General features: G+C 44.4%; 1 protein-coding gene across 5 annotated transcripts in view; it reads left to right on the top strand.

The window, feature by feature from the left end:
* The first annotated feature begins 1,432 nt into the window (after nucleotides 1–1,432).
* PARP11 (poly(ADP-ribose) polymerase family member 11) overlaps nucleotides 1,433–17,764 on the top strand; it is a 37,114-nt gene continuing 20,782 nt past the window's right edge. The window contains exons 1-2 of one of the 5 annotated variants that reach the window (XM_067695443.1): nucleotides 1,433–1,655; nucleotides 2,181–2,236. Coding sequence is in view for 1 of the 5 variants with exons in the window: in XM_067695442.1 (XP_067551543.1) it covers nucleotides 1,638–1,655 (18 nt within the window). In the remaining 4 variants the exon portion in view is untranslated. Of the gene's footprint in view, nucleotides 1,656–1,746; nucleotides 1,838–2,180; nucleotides 2,237–17,764 lie in introns of those variants that run through there. The other 4 variants (XM_067695444.1, XM_067695442.1, XM_067695445.1 and 1 more) reach the window with 4 other exon arrangements.

Below are 17,764 nucleotides of genomic sequence, written 5' to 3'. Positions count from 1 at the left end.
GTGTACATTTGTCTATTTACCTCCTTGAAATTAGTTCCTAGAAATGGAATTGTTTAATAAAAGATTATGGAAATTTCAAATTTTGATACATAATGCCAAACTAGACTCAAGAATAGTGTGTGTTGGGCTTCCCTGGTGGCGCAGTGGTTGAGAGTCCGCCTGCCGATGCAGGTGACACGGGTTTGTGCCCCGGTCCGGGAAGATCCCACATGCCGCGGAGCGGCTGGGCCCATGAGCCACGGCTGCTGAGCCTGCGCGTCCGGAGCCTGTGCTCCACAACGGAAGAGGCCACAACAGTGAGAGGCCCCGCGTACTGCAAAAAAAAAAAAAAAAAAAAAAAAAAAAGAATAGTGTGTGAGCAACTAAGACCCAACACAGCCAAAAATAAATAAATAAATCTTTAAAGAAAAACAATTTGCACTCTCTAATTTATTCTGGTAAATGGATTGGGATAGGGATCTTCACTTTATCTTTTTTTTTTCCCCTCTTTAATTTTTGCCAAATGCTAAACCAGTTGCCCCAGTATCACTTCTCGAATAATCCTTTCTTTCCCCACTACTTTGAAATAGAATTACTCTACATATTGGAATGAAGGATAGCTATATCATAGTAGGTGAAAAAGTCTGTAGGTATTCTTTGATCAAGTAAAAAAATTTTAATGTGTGGAGGCATAGAAAAATTCAGAAGGAGCTTAAACTGTTCCTTTTTCATTTCCTATGGGTAGATGGTGCTTCTTTGCCTGGAAGATTCTTCCCCTCTTGTAGCTCAGGTAACTTCAATAGGAGGGCATCCTTGAAGTTTTGGCTTAAACCTCTTGGTGGGGGGCTTGGATTGGGGGGCGGCAGACACCCTGTCCTAGGTAGGCACCCTCTCAAAGAACCCTGTACTTGCCATACTACCTGTAGACCATCCTGCACCTTTTAATTTTATCTAAATTACTTCTTACTTTTTTCTCTAGACTCTAAGCTCCATGAGGACTGCATATGGGTCACTTGCTCATTGCAGAGCCTAGCACAGTGTCAGTATCTGGCAAATAACCGTCACTCATTGAGCACTTCCTGTATACCAAACACCATGCTAGGTGCCTTCAATGAGCACACTACACGCTTAGATACTATTATTATCACCTCTGAGCACGAGGAAACCGAGTCGGAAGCTTGTCCCACAGGCTATTAATTCCCAGGCCTGTCTGCCTCTTGGCCACTACACTCCCTATACGGTGATCAATAAATATCGGAGGTCATCAATAAATATCGAAGCTTGAGGATCACTTGGAGGGGACTTTGCTGGAGGGATGCAGCCCTGGAGGGTGGCTGGGCTGGTAGCCCTTTAACAACCGCATTACAACCCAGACCCTCGCAGGCCCCGCCCACTCCGCGCCGAGGCCGGAAGGGAGAGGCACTGGCGGGGGTGAGCTTCCGGGGGCGGGGCGGGGCGGGGCTGGCGCTGGTTGGCCGGCTTCGGCCGGAAGTCGGGAGGTTCGAGGGGGTCCGAAGACGCCGGTTTATGACGGGGAGGCTTGCGTGGAGGTTGTCTCTCCGTTCTTTCGCTCCCTGAGCCCTCGGGAAAAACCCAGCACCCCGACCCTGTGGCCAGCCCCTTCCGCCAGGCTCTCTCCGCTCGATTTCGCCACCGTTATGTGGGAAGCGAATCCGGTGAGTAGCCGGGCGGGACGGGGCGGACCGATGGGCGGGGTTGATGGGAGAGGGCGGGAGGGTTTCCCGGGAACTACGCCCTCCCCCCCAGGCCGCGCAGACCGGCTCGTGAGTTCCGGGGACGCGAAGGCCCCGGCCCCGGGGGCTCGGGCAGTCGCCTTGCGAGCAGTGGAGACGGTTCGGTGGGTCCCCAGCGCCGTGCGGCTGTCCCGTCCCACTGATTGGACTCGCTGTGGTTTCTCCGGCCCCGTCCCTCCACCGTCTTTGTAAACTTGGCGTTTTGCTCTCTGGCTGGAGTTCCTGGGCTTCGGACCTGTGACTGACTTAGGCTCAGGTGTACCTGCCAGCCCCACCCCCATCCCCGTCCAAAGCGAGGGGACTCGCCCTCTGGGTCCTGAAATGGGCCTAAGGGGAACCGCCGGGGCTCCTTTTCCCTTCCTGGTGGACAGCCATGGAAAACTGGGGTGGTCGAGCGTGTGTTCTAAGCCTCTAGATGGTGAGGTTCTTAGATTTTTTTTTTTCCAGTGGACAGAAACTGATGACCTGGAGCGTTTCCACTGCAAGTCTTGTGTCTCCCTCCGGTATTTGCATTGTGTCTGCATGCGTTTTTGTTTACCTTGCTTTTGCACATTTATTTATTTAATATGCCGCCTTCAAAGAGTGGAATCCGCTTGCCAAGAGTATTCCATTAATCTGTTAGAATTGAAATCGCCTAGTTACACGGCAAATAGACACTATTTACGCCTTTGAGTTGACTGGAAAAATGGCAGAATCACGTATCAGCAAATTGTTGACCTAAATATGTGCAACTACCCCACGTGCTGAGATAACTTCCTAAATTTAGTTTAATAACCCTGTTTCCATATTTGCAGTAACTCCTTTGCTGTAATCATTACTTCTTTTTTTTCCCATTCCTGGCATATATTTCCAGATAGAGAGTTTGTCTGTAAATTTGCTTCTGTTTTTACGTTTTTACCCAGTAGAAACTAGTCTGTTGGTCTGGATTTTTTTGGTTGCGTATCATGGTTACATCCCAGGCCATCGAATAGCGATGATCATTATCTAAGACCCCCCCCCTTTTTTTTTTTGGTTCAAACATACAGTCCTTTAAGGCCACATCAGAGGAAAGTAATTGCTGGGGTTCGATTTTAGCAAAGATAATTTCAAATTGTGAGAATGTGCTCTCTCCTTATATATTCAGTGTCACTATCTGTCATCAATAAGTTTCATTTTCTATTATTATATGTGTGTTTGTGTTGTATTCAGTTTTTATTGGCAGTCCTTCTCCTTCCTGGCTTCTCCATAAGATACCCTTTAGTCATCCAAGTACATGTCTTGCCCAAAGTCACATGTCTTAAATCCTTCACCACGTTAGAAGCTCCATATGGGCAGAGACTTTTGTCTGTTTTGTTTACTGCGGTATCCTCAGACTGGGGAACAGAGCCTGACACATAGTAGGCACTCAGTAAATATCCACTGAATTAACAAAGTGGTTGCATCAGTACTAGAAAGAGTCCTTTGCTCCCGTTGTTCATTCTCCCTCCTCCATCACATATACAACAGAACTGGCTACTGGGTCACTCATGTGTTTGTGAGGATTATAAAGGCATTAATGAGTATCTCATATATTTGCTTTGTTACAGCATTATCTCACTTCTTTGGAAGGAAGGCTTGGTTTTCTCCGAAATCTCCCTAATGATTTTGCTTGATTTCAGTAGAGCAGACTGACTTTTGTTAATCGTGGTGAACCTTCCACCTACAAGCCCACATTCTTCTTTTGACCCTTATCACGCTGCTCTGATAGATCTTAATGCTCCTGTGTTTTCTTACCGGTCCTGTTTTTCTTCCTCTGAGCATATGAATGTTGTCAATAAGGACAGTTTCATTTTGTAAAAGTACAGTGAACATTCTGCATATGGATTTCCTCTTGTAATTTGTTAGTTTCTTTCACTAGAAGAGGCATCTGAATAGTCTGTCCAGCTGTGCTTGTGGGATGAAAATTAATTTTAATGTTTCTCTAAGCCAAACACAATTGGAAAGATGAAAACAAACCCCACAGTGCATCCTAAAGATAAATACAGATGACTTTTGTATTACCCACCAATTTAAATTACTGTTTACCATTTCTTCCCATTGAATGATACAATAAATTCTGCTTTGTGGAGGAAGGCCATAGAGAGCTGCTTTAACTGAAGACTTCTGCTAGTTTCTCCCTGTATTTTTTTAGTAGCTTCCATGACTTTGATATGCCACCTGTGATCTGCAAATTTATCTCCTCTTGCAAATACGCCTTCAGTGTGATACTGTATTCCGCTCGCAAGTGTTTTGAGGAAATACTACACTGACTCTGGCCATGATAATGCTCAGAAGCAGTCGCCCCTTCTACGTGGAAAGTCTCCAGGACATGGTTTGAGTATGGAAAATCACCATTGAACTTGGAACATTTTCTTGGGCGGGGGAACCCAAAACAAGATAACCAAGGAGCTATAAATAAACTTTATCTCAGTACACCGTTTTATTTTATTTTTCAAGACAGTCATGAGGCCAGTGATGATTCTGTTCAAGCCTGTCACCGACCAGGCCCCTTGAGGTCCCTGCCGAGGCAGAAGCAGGTTGACAGGGCTCAGGCACTCTGTTTTGGTGTGAGATCCTGGCAGTTCTCCACCCACCTGGGGGGAGGGCATGGCCCTGGACTGATGTCCCCCAGTGTAGGAAAATGGCAGATCTGTAGGAAGGAGTTGGAGTGGATGCCGTCACTGCCTTGGCTCTGTGTACCCTGACTTTGCCCTGCTTTTTTCTGTATCTTTGCCGCTGTCTTCCCCCTCTTTGCAGGAAACGGAGTCAGTATCAGCATTACATAGGAGGAAGTTTCAACTTCTCTCTGACGACAGAAAATGAAAAATGACAAACATCTGTTACGATAACAAATCATCTGTTGCAGTGATAGGACCTTACTTTGTAAAGAGTGATAAACTCTTCAAAATTCCTTTTCGCTTATTAATTCATATGATTAGAACAATCTAATGAGTTAGCTAAGGGAGAAGGAAGTGACTTCCCCAAGATCTCGCAGGTGGGTGAGCCACAGAGTCGTTTAGCACCCGTGTCCTCTCTGGCACCACCCTGCCGCTCGGTTGGGGCAGTGATAACGTTTGTAAATCGGTCCAGCGCTTTACCTGCTGAGCCTCCCTTTTCTCTGTTATTTTATATTCACAGCTGCTTCCACGCTCGCTTGGCACTGTGATTCTCTCCTTCCTCTGTCCAGCCTCTTGAGAGAATAGTCTTGTACTTCTTGGCCTTCGTACTCAGACCTCAGCCCCCCCAGCCCCGCCTCTGCCCCAGCAGCTGACTTGCTAGGGGGTCACTGAGAGTTTCCGAATCACCACACACAGCGCCCACCTGCACACCTCACTCTCTTCTGTCATTTTGCAACAGTAATGCCACTGGAGATGTTTCTCAAAACTCTTTTTTTGATTTCCTGGGACTGTATTCCTTTGGATTTCTTCTCCTTTCTATGATTCATCCTTGAATCATAATCTTGGATGAGCTGCACTGCCTTCTTCTGCCCCTGAAATGTGCCACCTTAGCCTTTTTCTTCTCTCGGCACATCCTTTTTTGGTGAGGCCCAAGGCTTCAGATATCTCTTTAGTGACTCTACCTGCCAAATGGACGTCTTTAGTCCTGACCCCCTTTCTGAACTGGGTGATGGACAGCTCTACTGGTTGTCCCTCCGGGAGTTCAAAGTCAGTATGTCTAAATCCAGCTCCCTCAGTCACTGAGTCATTATTTCGCGCAGTCAGTCAACAAACACTGAATAAACATCTATTGTCTGGAAAACACCATTCCAGGCACTAGGAAGGGGCAGGGCAAACCTGGACCAAGTCAGAGCCTGCCCTCCAGGGCCTGGAGATACAGTTTGAGTGGGGACAGTGTTACCAGAGGGCATCTGGGGGCCTGGGAAGGTTTGTTGAAGTAAGTTACACTTGAGCTAGGTGTCCCAAGTCCCAGGAGTGGTCTTGTGGGAAGGGCAGAGGAAGCAGCATGGCCAAAGGCCACGGAAGTGAGAGACAGAATGGCCGCTACAGCTTGGATGGAGGAGTGACGTGGACAAAGCGCATGTCCTGTGGTCGTCTCGGTGAGGACATCGCGAGAGGAGGGTGGGACGCTGCAAGGACAGCAGCTGGCATCTGTGGGACATCCTGGCTGAGGAGGCAGCGTATGCTATAGACGTACCTTCGGGCTGGAGGGGGACAGAGGTAGGATGTGTTCCTGGCAGTGAAAGTTCTAGAGAATGTAGTGTCTATGAAGGTGTGTTCTTAGGGTCAGCGTACGCTCACGGGTTCATAACTGACAGTTTCATCTTCGTGGCATTCTTTGTAATTGTTCTAGCAATGGGTTGAGCTGAGCTGACAGAGGAGTGTGACGTGCCAGTGTTTGGTGGCTGGGGGCAGTCTAAATTGAGTATGGGGTCATCCAGTACCTCTGAGGTGGGGATTTATAAATGATTGTTCTCTTTTTTAGTGATGAGACTAAGGCTCAAAGTTGGGTGCACTTTCTGAATGAGGACAGCCAGGTTCTAAACCCAGAACTTTCTGGCTCCAGAACAGGTACTCTTCCCAGTCCAACTTAGGATCTAGGATTTAAAGTGAGTAGAAAAGACCCTGTGGGAGAGTCACAGGGACTCAGAGCTAAAGGAAGCGTTCTCGAACTGCAGGAAACCTTGACGTTTCTGTGACACCAGCTTCTGTGCACCTGGACCTTTGCTAGTGACGTAGCCCATGAGCAGGAGAGAAGTACTGTGGCCTCTTCCCAGGGTTGGCACGGCAGATGCTGCACAGGCTAAGGAATGAGTCTAATAGTTCTTGGTATCAGGGGAGAAAAAGAGTTTGGGAAGCAGGCTGGAGGCACGTGTTTGTGGTCGAGGCCTGAGGGATGGGGTGAGGCAGTTTGCCCATTGTGACCCACCTGGTCTGATGCTCAAGCAGGCTGCCGAGGTCTTTGGCTCATGCAGCTCCCCCTCTAAGAGTTAGACCTGCTTTGGAAATAATGTCTGAGGGCAATACAATACTCATGTATTTATTTAGCACCTACTATAAGCCAGTCAGCTCTAAATCCCAGGGTTTACAGTGGTGAGCAGAACAGAACAGGCCCAGCCCACACTGATTTGCAGTCTGTGCAGGGTGGCGACGTTAAGCCCGTAATTACACAGTACCATTGAGCTCCAGTTGTAGTAGAAGCTCTGAAAGAAAAAGTACGGTGACGTGTAATAGGAGGAGCTAGTGCTGGACTTGGAGATCAGGTCAGGCCACCCAGTGAAAGTTACTTCTACAGAGATCTGGAGGACTGAGCAAGAGTTAGCCACGGAAAGGCTGGGTGGGAGGGGAGGAGGGCTGTTCAGACAGCCGAGACAGCCTGAGCAAAGGCCCCGGGGCAGAAAGGAGCTTGTGAGAGAAGCCGCCGTGGCTGGAATGCGGCGAACCAGGAGTTAGGGCCAGCGGGTAGGTCGGAACAAGCCATGTGTGGCTTTGTGGCACATGTTCAGGATTTGAAATTTATCCTTGGAGGAGTGGGGGCCATCGAAGTGTTTTACACAGGAAGTGACGTGAACGTACTTGCGTTTTGAAAAAGATCATTCTGGCTGCTGTGTGGAGCACGAGTTATTTATTAGAGAGTGTACGAGGCAGATGATGGCCTGCCACCGATAACCGTGTCCGCGTCACCGGGAACTGGGAAAGTGTTCGGTCCCAGAGCAAAGGGGAGTTAAGATTGCTGATCAGCCGACTACTGACAGGGAGATCATCTTGGATTATCCAGGCTGGGTCCTTAAAAGTATCCATAGGAGATGCAGACAGAAGGGAGTCAATGTGAGGATGTGAGGATAATCAAAAATACCAAGGGCAGCCGGGGGGCGGGGGATTGGGAGGTTGGGTTGACACATACACACTATTGATGCCATGTATAAAATAGATAACCAACGAGAACCTACTGTAGAGCACAGGGAACTCGACTCGGTGCTCTGTGGTGACCTAAATGGGAAGGAAATCCAAAAAAGAGGGGATATATGTATACGTACAGCTGATTCACTTTGCTGTACAGTAGAAACTAACAGAACATTGTAAAGCAACTCTAATCCAATAAAAATGAATTTAAAAAAACAAAGATATACAAGGTTGCTGGCTTTGGAGATGAAGGGGACCACGAAGCAAGGAATGTGATAAGCTTCTAGAAGCTTCCCAAGGAATGTGATAAGCTTCTAGAAGCAGGAAAAGCCAAGGAAATAGATTCCTGCCCCCGCCCAGCCCCCCCACCGACAGCCTCCAGACAGGAATCACTAGTTGATTTTAGTCCGGTGAGTGGTGAGTCCCACGTCAGACTTCAGCAGAACTGTAAGATAAGAAATTGTGTTCCTTTAAGCCACTAAGTTGGTGGTAATTTGTTCCAGCAGTGATTAAAAACTTAACACAGAGAGGGAGGGAGATGCAGGAGGGAGGAGATATGGGAACATATATATATGTATAACTGATTCACTTTGTTATAAAGCAGAAACACACCATTGTACAGCAATTATACTCCAATCAAGATGTAAAAACAAACAAACAAACAAAATAACAAAACTTACACAGAGAGCATCAGAAGGTCTGTTCGAAGACACTTAGGAACCTATAGTGTAGTCCGGGGTGAGGGTGAAGGGGACTTGGACTAAGCGGGAGAGAGACAGGAGTGGATCAACCCAGGCTGCATTTCGAGTGATGGAGGCTGGGTTCCTGGCCCAGGCAGCCGGGAAGAAGGACCACTTCCACTGAGATGGGGAGACTGGGAAAGGGGAAGATGTGGAGGGGACCAGGAGTTTGGTTTGGGGCCTGTGATAGGTTTAACGTGCCTGTGAGGCGTTCAAGTAAAAAGTCAAAGGGGCAGTTGGATAAGTGAGTGGAGCTCAGAGGAGAAGGCCGGGCTAGAAATGGCTGTTTATGGCCTCAGCCTGTATAGACAGAAGGTGCTTAAAATCTTGGGAGCAAGTGAGATCCCTAGGACAGTGTTTCTCAAATTTTCGGCACCCATGCAGATCACCGATTTTAAACAATATTTTATTGTTTATTTTAATTTTATATTGTGTATTTTAAAAATGCATAATGTTTTTATTGTTAAAAAGATGACATTTTTGCAGCCTCTTACAAAGTATCTAACTTGATAGGTAGCTTGAGATGTGGGTTAGACCCAGACACTTGAATTTTTTACCCTATATTTCTATTAAAATAGGAAATCCCGTGCTGTAATTATAGATTGTCAAGATTTGCAACTAGTGTTTGCTGGCCCTGTTAGATGTTTTGGAATACCAAGATAAAACACAGACTGAGAAATTGTGGGAATTCTGGGACTATACCTAGTCCCTGAAGACTGTTCCTAGAGCTGTGGCAGTTGCCAACTTGATGCACTTACAATATTAAATAACTGTAGGGGTGGATGTTTCACCCAGCCGGAATGTTTGGAAGCAGGGAGTGAATGGATTCTGGGACTACTTCAGTCTCCGGAAAATATCTGTTCGTGTTTTCTTGTGACGTTGGCTGTGTTCTTTATACAGCCACAATAGTAAAGTCAGTCTCACTCTCTGCTGAGTAAAGAAAACCATCAGATTCTGGGAAGAAATCGCAGCCTAGCAATCGAGCCATTTGCAGCACAGTTTGCTGACTTTGAGAAATCTGGTATCTTACTCTCAGCATTAAAATTTGGGGTATTTTGGCCTTGAAATAGTAGGTTCCAGTTATTTACGTTGCTGACTGTATTTCAGCGTCTACTTCAGTAGGCCTTAGGAAATCAAGAATGACCATTGGTATTATTAGCATCATGAAGAAACGTTTTTATCTCATCCCTCCTTTCAGAAACTCTTGTCAGCACTGCTGTCCTTGACAGCTAGTAAACTTAGGTGGGAAGAGTAATCTTGCACACACTGCCGTTGCTTTCCGCAGCATCTGAGAGCACATGCTCTGAGTTGCCAAGATTTGCTGGTATTCAGTTTTCACTGTTTCCTTCCACACTCGGTTACAATCAGGAGGCACGTTGGTGCCTTCTGACTGGTCCAGACGTTTAAAGCATCTTTTAGGAACCCAGCCGCACCTTTCCTTGCTATTCGTATAGCTCATGCTCTGTCAGTCTTGAAGGGATTGCACCTTTTTCAGCCCATGTCACACCTCACAGAAATACCATCGCCTGAATGAAAACTGACTTCCCTTGTACCGTGAGCTTCCACCCACAAGCAGAACAAAAAGTTGTCGAGTATTTCTACCCCGTTACATACTACCTGTGCTGCAAGAACGCATTTGTATTTTTGCTCAGGTAGTTTGTTCAGTTTTAAAACTAAACATGTTGAAACACTCAAGTGGTAATAATTGCTTTTCTATGTCATGTGCCGTTGATAAGATGTGACTTCCAACAGAGTCATTTAATAAAGAAATTTTGTCAGTAGTTTATTTTTTTTTGTTACAACAGTTAAATTGGGCATTAAATTTGGATTGACAGCTTCTCAGCAATATTCAGATTTTTACCGGTTTTAGCTGGGTGATGACCCTTTAGTCTTGGTCCTTTCTCTATCCTTTTCAACAAAGCAAATTGACTTGGGGCTCTGTTAGAAGATTATGTGAAGATTTATTTGGTTTTACACCATTGTATTTGCTGAACACTAGCTGATATGAACTCAGTAACACAGACTGAACATATTGAGATGCTATGAAAATAAAAGGATTTTTGTGAAAATTGTAATTCATCTTATATTTCAGCTTTGCAAACTGTATGTGATCAAATTTCTTTCATTACTTTTTTTGTGTGAAAAATGCTTTTGAACTACTTCCTAATTCTTGAGGACCATGTTTTAAAGATGCTGAGAAAGACAAAAAAGGGCTAAGACTGAGCCCCAGTAACCTACAAGTTATAGGCTGAACCGAAGTAAAGTTGCAGAGGATTGAGAGTTTGTGGCCAGAAATCTAAGATGACCTGGAGAGAGTGATTTCATGGAAACCAAGAAAAAAGTAATACAGGACAGTGGGTAAACTGTGAAATGTTACAGGTCAAATAAGACAAGGTCTGATAAAAGTGCATGGGATTTGGTAACTTGAAGCTCATTGGAGATCCTAGCACGTGCTTCCTTCTGTGTGTGTGTGTGTGTGTGAGAGAGAGAGAGAGAGAGCGAGAGACGGTGGTGGGAGATATTAGCCCAGAAGCTAGAAAAGCTAAATTAGAGTGGGTTTTGGCACGCATGGAAAGTGAAGAAATAAACAGTGTGTGTAGACACACAAAGAGTTATAAGCAACCAAAGGAGATAAAGTGGAATCCTGAAAAGAAGGTATATGATAAGGGGAGCAAAGAACAGATGGGACAAAGCAAGATGATAAACTTAAACCTAACCATATCAATAATCATACCAAAATAAATGCTCTAAACACCCCAATTAGAAGGCAGATTGTCAGATTGGATTAGAAAGCAGGACCCAACTGTAAGTTGTCTACAAGAAACAGACATTGAAAGCAAAGACACAAGTAGGGGGACTTCCCTGGTGGCACAGTGGTTAAGAATCCGCCTGCCAATGCAGGGGACACGGGTTCGAGCACTGGTCCGGGAAGATGCCACATGCCATGGAGGAACTAAGCCCGTGCGCCACAACTACTGAGCCTGCACTCTACAGCCCACGAGCCACAACTACTGAGCCCGCGTGCCTCAACTACTGAAGCCCGTGTACCTCGAGCCCGTGCTCCACAACAAGAGAAGCCACTGCAATGAGAAGCCCGTGCACCGCAATGAAGAGTAGCCTCTGCTCCCCACAACTAGAGGAACCCTGCGTGGGACAATGAAGACCCACCACAGCCAAAAATAAATAAATAAAAAATAAAATAAATAAATTATTTTTTAAAAAGTAGAATAAATAGAAAGAGATATACAGTGCTAACACTAGAGAGAAAGCTTGAGTGGTATGTTAATATTAAAGTAGGTTTTTAGAGATAATATTAGTGATAAAGAATGTCATTTCCTAATGATAAAGAGGTCCGTTAATCAGTAACAATCCTAAACATTTATATACCTAATAATAGAGTGTCAAGATACATGAAACAAAACTAATAGAGCTGTAAGGAGAAATAGGCAAATCCCATTATAGTTGGAGATTTCAATACCCCTCTCTGAATAATTGGTAGAATTAGTAGGTAGAAATAAGCAAGGATGTAGAAGACTTGAACATCATCAACCAACTTGACCTACTTAATATTTATAGACCAGTACACCAGCAACAGCTGAGTATACGTTTTTTTCAACTACACAGAGAACATTTAACAAGATAGACCGTATTCTGGGCTATAAAAGGAGTCCCAATACATTTAAAAGAATTCAGGTCTTATAAAGTACACTATCTGATTAAAATGGAATTAAATTAGAATTCAATAAAAGAAAGATCTGTAAAATCCTCGAGTATTGGTAAATAAATAGCACGCTCTAAAATAACCCATTGATGAAAGAAATAAAAAGGGAAAATAGAACATATGAAAGCATATCAAATTTGTGGTGTGCTGCTACAACAGTTCTTAGAAGGAAATGTATAGCTGTACTGATGCTTATAGCAAAAAAATGTCACAAATCAATGACCACAGCTTCCTCCTTAAGAAATGAGAGAAGAGCAAGTTAAGCTCAAGCAGGAGCAAAGAAATAAAGTTTAGAGTGCAAAGCACTAAAGTGAAGACAACAGAGAAAATGAAACCGAAAGGAAAGAGGGGATACAAATTACCGATATTGAGAATGAGAGAATATCACTACATAGTCTACAAACGTTAAAGGATAATAATGGAATGTTATGAACAACTTAATGTCAATCAGTGTGACAGCTGAGATGAAATGGACATATTTTCTAAGACACAAACTACCAGAGCTCCCTCAAGAAGAAATAAATCACATGAATGGCCCAATATCTACCAAAGAATTTAAATTTAAAGAAAAAGCCTACCCACAAAGAAAACTCTAGGCCCAGTGGTTTCACTGGTGAATTCTAACAAACATTTAAGGAAGAAATAATACCATTCTGCACAAACTTTCAGAATATAGAAACGAAGGTAATACTTCACAACTCACTCTATGAAACTGGCATTACCCTAATTCCAAAACCAGTCAAAGACATTATAAGACAACTACAGACCAATATCCCTAATGAATATAGATGCAAAACTTTGCAAAATTTTTGCAAATCAAACCTAACAGTATATAAGAAGGTTAATGCATCATTATCAAAAGATGTTAATCCCCCAAATACAAGGTTTGTTTAATATTTGAACAGCATCAGTGTAACTCATTATATAAGCAAACTAAAATGAAAAACTGTGATTATTTCAATACATGCAGAAAAAACATTTGACAAAATCCAGTATCTATTCCTGATAACAGACCCTCAGCAACCTTGGACAAGAAGAGAACTTGTTCAGCCTGATACGGGGTGTGCAGAAAAGGTTAACTCAGCAGGCCTGGGTTGCTCAAACCTTGCACATTCTCAAGAAAGGCCTGTTTCCATGACTGTCCTTTGCCTAGCTCCAGAGAACTGAACTCCTGGAATGGTTTGTCTCATGAGTGTATCTGCATGCCTGAGAACTTCAGCCATGCTCCACCAGTCTGTCCAGAAAGTTTATACTAGCAGTGTGGTTTATGGTGAGTTCCTTCCCTCTGGAGATCTGGAACTTCAGCAGCTGAGGACATTCACACAGGCGCTATAGGCTTACATGACCAACTCCCAATAAAAACCCTGGACACCTAGGCTCAGGTGAACACCCCTGATAGGCAACACTTTGCAGTTGTCACACATGGTTACTGGGAGAATTAAGTGTGTCCTGTGTGACACCACTGGGAGGGGCCGCTTGGAAGCTTGTACATGGTTTCCTCTGGACTTCATCCCACCAACTTTTTCCCCTGTGTTTATTTCACTTTGTATACTTTTACTGTAATAAACTGTAACCATGAGTAGAACAGTTTCTGAGTTCCTGTGAACTAGAGTGATCTTGGGGACCTCTGATACAAGGGGCATCTGCAAAATACCTGTATCTAATATCAAACTTAGTAGTCAAAGTCCAAATGCTGGGGCTGCCCTGTGGCGCAGTGGGTGGGAGTCCGCCTGCAGATGCAGGGGACGCGGGTTCGTGCCCCGGTCCAGGAAGATCCCACATGCCGCAGAGCGGCTGGGCCCGTGAGCCATGGCCGCTGAGCCTGCGCGTCCGGAGCCTGTGCTCCGCAACGGGAGAGGCCACAGCAGTGAGAGGCCCGCGTACCGCAAAAAAGAAAAAAAAGTCCAAATGCTTCCCCACTAAGATCAGGAACAAGGAAATAATGCCTGTTCTTTATTCAGCATTGTACTGGTGATTACAACCAGTGCAGTAAGGCATGAAAAAAAAATAACAGGCATCTATATGCTAGAAGAAAGAAGTAAAGCTAGCTAGCTATCTATCTAATGCCTATAGAAAATCTGATGGAATGTCCAAAAATCTCCTAGAACTAATAAGTGAGTTTAGTAAGGTTGCTGGATACAGGAACCATATCCAAAAATCAGTGTATCACTATGAACTAGCAACATTCAATCAAATTGAAATTTAAAATGCAATTCCATTTGCAATAGTATCAAAAATATGAAATACTTAGTCGTGAATCTTGCATAAGTGATATGCAGGACTGTACACTGAAAACTATAAAACATTGAAACAGTTAAATAAGACCTAAATAAGTCAAGAGATGTACCTCATTCATGGGTTGGAATACTGCATATTGTTGAGATGCCAGTTCTTCCAGATAGGTCACTATGCAATCCCAATCAAAATTGAAAAGATCTAACCAAAGCAGTTCTGAAAAAGAAGAATAAATTTGGAGTGCTAACACTACAGTGTAGTATTGGTATCAAGATAGAGAAAATGTTTATTAGAACAGAATAGAGGGTCCAGAAATAGGCCCACAAACAAACAGACAACTGATTTTCTATAGAAGTAAGACTCAGTGGAGAAAGGATAGTTCACTCAGTGTTTGGTCAGAGGTTATGTTTAACCCCCTTGTGCCAGTGAGGCTGCCCCCTGTGTTGAGGGATCTGTGTGCAGCCTTGGGAATGCTGTCATGTCTGCCCCGTGACCTGTTCTGACCGCTCCTGGGTAGACACAGCCTAGAGCTTGTGCACAGCCTTCCCGACTCCCACCGTTGACTATAATCCCAGGAGGGCTTTCTTGGCTGTCCCTGGTTCTCTATATTAAATTTCTGCCTACTGTGCCATTCTGCTTGTATCAGAGCTCCGGGCCTCTCCTTAATTGTTTTTCATCAAAGATTTCCATTTTTTTCGATAATGCTCTTAGACGTGAGGTTCTCTATACTCGGTTACACGTAGAATCAGTCCCCTCAGGCAGAGTCATGGATCTCTTTGTCCTTAGGATGTGCTTTTCCTCCTGCAGTAGAACCCCTGTGTCACTGGAGCTGGAGTTGGGACCCCACTCTTCCCAGAGTGACACCCTGGGCGGGAGGGGTGGTGGCAGCCCCTGGTCTACCTGACTTAGCCCTCCTGCCATGAAACCACTACCCTAGAAACCACCCTGTACCTGGGTGGGAGCAATCAGGGCCCAGTATTCACAGCTGGCTGGGCTTGGACTGGAGCTTCCACCAAATGAGTGGGGACCGGGTAGAGGAGAGGAGATCGGTCCTCTGTGTTGCCTGCCCAGAGTAGACCTTCTGCACTTGTGGGCAGCCTGACCCTTCCAGGGTCAGGAGGGAAAGGGAGCTGGAGGAAAGGGAGCCCCTGTCTTCTCATCTGCAACACTGAGCCGGTGGGGTGGGGAGTGGTGGACCAGATCTCGCCCCAAATGCCTGTTCTGGAGATCTAGTAGATTTTCTTGAATAAATATTTCTCTATTTGCTAGATGATCTTAAGACAGTTTCCAGAGACGTTAAATGTTGTTGTTCTTTTAAATAATGCCCACCAGTTAAAATGCAGTTTTGCTGGGGAGGGGCCCACTGCACTCCTTACTCTGTCATTCCAAAAGTTCCACCCTGTTTGTAAGCTTTCAGTATCCAGTTTTGGACCTTCTTCCTATAAGAGACAAGGAAGTTTGCATTACAACTATGATTTCCTCAAGGTGTTACGTTTATCCTAACAAAATAAATTATATTCTGTGTATTTTAATAAACTCATCAGAAAGGTTTTAACCAATCTGGAAGGTGGCATTATTTTTCTCCCATAGAGCAGGATTTTGATTTTAAGCCCATCTTCCACCCGGCCTTTCAATTTGATGATCCAGATTGATTGCTCCCAGGCTCCATAAATATTGCGGTTGGAATAGCTAGCATTGTAGACAGGTTCCACCAGCATACCCATTGCACTGGAAAATTTACAAAATGCTTTTCCAATTTATACTAGCTTTTTTGTCCTTCTTAGCCTGAAGTGCAGGAATTATCATCGTCTGCCAATTAAAAACCGGAAAAGCATGGCAGATTATGGTGTCGTGGCTGATCTAATTCATTCCACTAACATTCATTCACTGCCTTTTCCCTGGTGGACACCTGGCGCACACTCCTTTTGTTGCCTGTAAGTGTATTCTATCCTAGATCCATTACTACGCTGGTTACAGTATTTTAAAGTTACGCGTTGAAGCTTAACTTAACTCTTTGAGCCTAATTATACAGAATAGCCATTCCTTTGGAGGATGAACTTGTAGAAAACCATGAGTCAGTCTTATGAACTGAGTCTGAGTCTTTGGAAAGAAAACCATAGCATCTGTGAAGCAAAGCAGTCACATTCAGCTTTGGCCCCAGAGGAAAGAAGGAACAACTGTCCATGTAGGAAAACGAGGCAGGGGACTGACAACTTAGGGAAGAGCTGACAGTCCGGAGGCCTCGGGTGTTTCTAGAATCTTCTTTGAACTGCCAGCTCCATGATCCTAGACACATAATTGTATCTTCTCTGCTTCGTTTTTTTCCCCTAAAGTTAATTAGAGAATGACTTCTCCTGTGCTTTGGGTTGTAGAGGAAAAAATTAGTGTAAACTGACAAGGAACTTTATAAAATTTGAAGCACTTCAGGGCACTGGTGGCTGTCTGTGGTGCTGCCCTCTCCGCATAGGGATGAATATGAGATGAGTCTGTCCTACCCACCTCCCCCTGCGAGAGCTGCTTATGACAGGATGCTCTGCAAGGACTTTTGTGAAACACGTCCACTTGTAACCTGGCTCAGGGTGTGGTCTTGGGAACAGTGTGACGTAGCAAAGCACACATGTTGCATGTATGCTGTGTAAAGGGGGCTCCTATTTCCCATTCCCTTTTCTCCTACATGGAACTCATAAGCCACATACTTATCTTAACTATTTCCTTGAATCTCATCCTTCCAAATTTTTCTGGTTATTTTCAGAAGAAAAATAAATTTAAGTCACTCTCGCTTTCTTTGTCTCTCAGTAAAATGAGCAAATTATGTGAACAATAAGTAATAGAAGGAAGAGCAGGTGTTGTGAACAGTTAACCTACACAACTGATCTTAAATTTTAAATCACTGCCTTTTTTATTGGGTTAAAATAGATAAGGTAAATAGTGGGCCCCAAATCTGCATCTCTTGCTCCTAGGGTGTTCTGGTTTTCATTTCTTAGTGGCCAATCCACTTTAAAACATGAAGGAAAAATCCCGAACATAATCACAGAGCATCCCTTGGAGAGAGTTTCCAAACGTGAATGAGAAAATAACAAGTCCCATTCCCTGAGCTCAGGTACTGTGCCTGGTACTTCACTGCGGTACCGAGCATCACCTCTCCCAGCAGCCCCGGGAGGAAGGAGCCTTTCATCTAGGTTCTGTGAGGAGGAAGCTGTGGCCTTAACAAGGCCATGGAAGCTTATCCCACGTTACACCACTTCTGTACACTTTAAACAATGAAATGTAAAGCAAATATTTTCCAAATTACCCAAGTATAGTACATATTCTTTGTTAAAAAAAAAACAACAAAGATATAGGAAATCACATTTTTAACAAATCAGCAGAAACCATATAAGTTTATATGTGTGTATATGATGGAACGCGCGTGCACACACACACACGCACGCACGCACACGCACGCAGAGAGAGAGCAAAGCCTGACAGTCGCACAGT

The sequence above is a fragment of the Pseudorca crassidens genome, chromosome 11, assembly GCF_039906515.1.
Source record: "Pseudorca crassidens isolate mPseCra1 chromosome 11, mPseCra1.hap1, whole genome shotgun sequence".
Taxonomy (NCBI): Eukaryota; Metazoa; Chordata; class Mammalia; order Artiodactyla; family Delphinidae; genus Pseudorca; species Pseudorca crassidens.
Note: the sequence above shows the minus strand (reverse complement) of the source record. Positions and strands in the feature narration are given on the sequence as shown.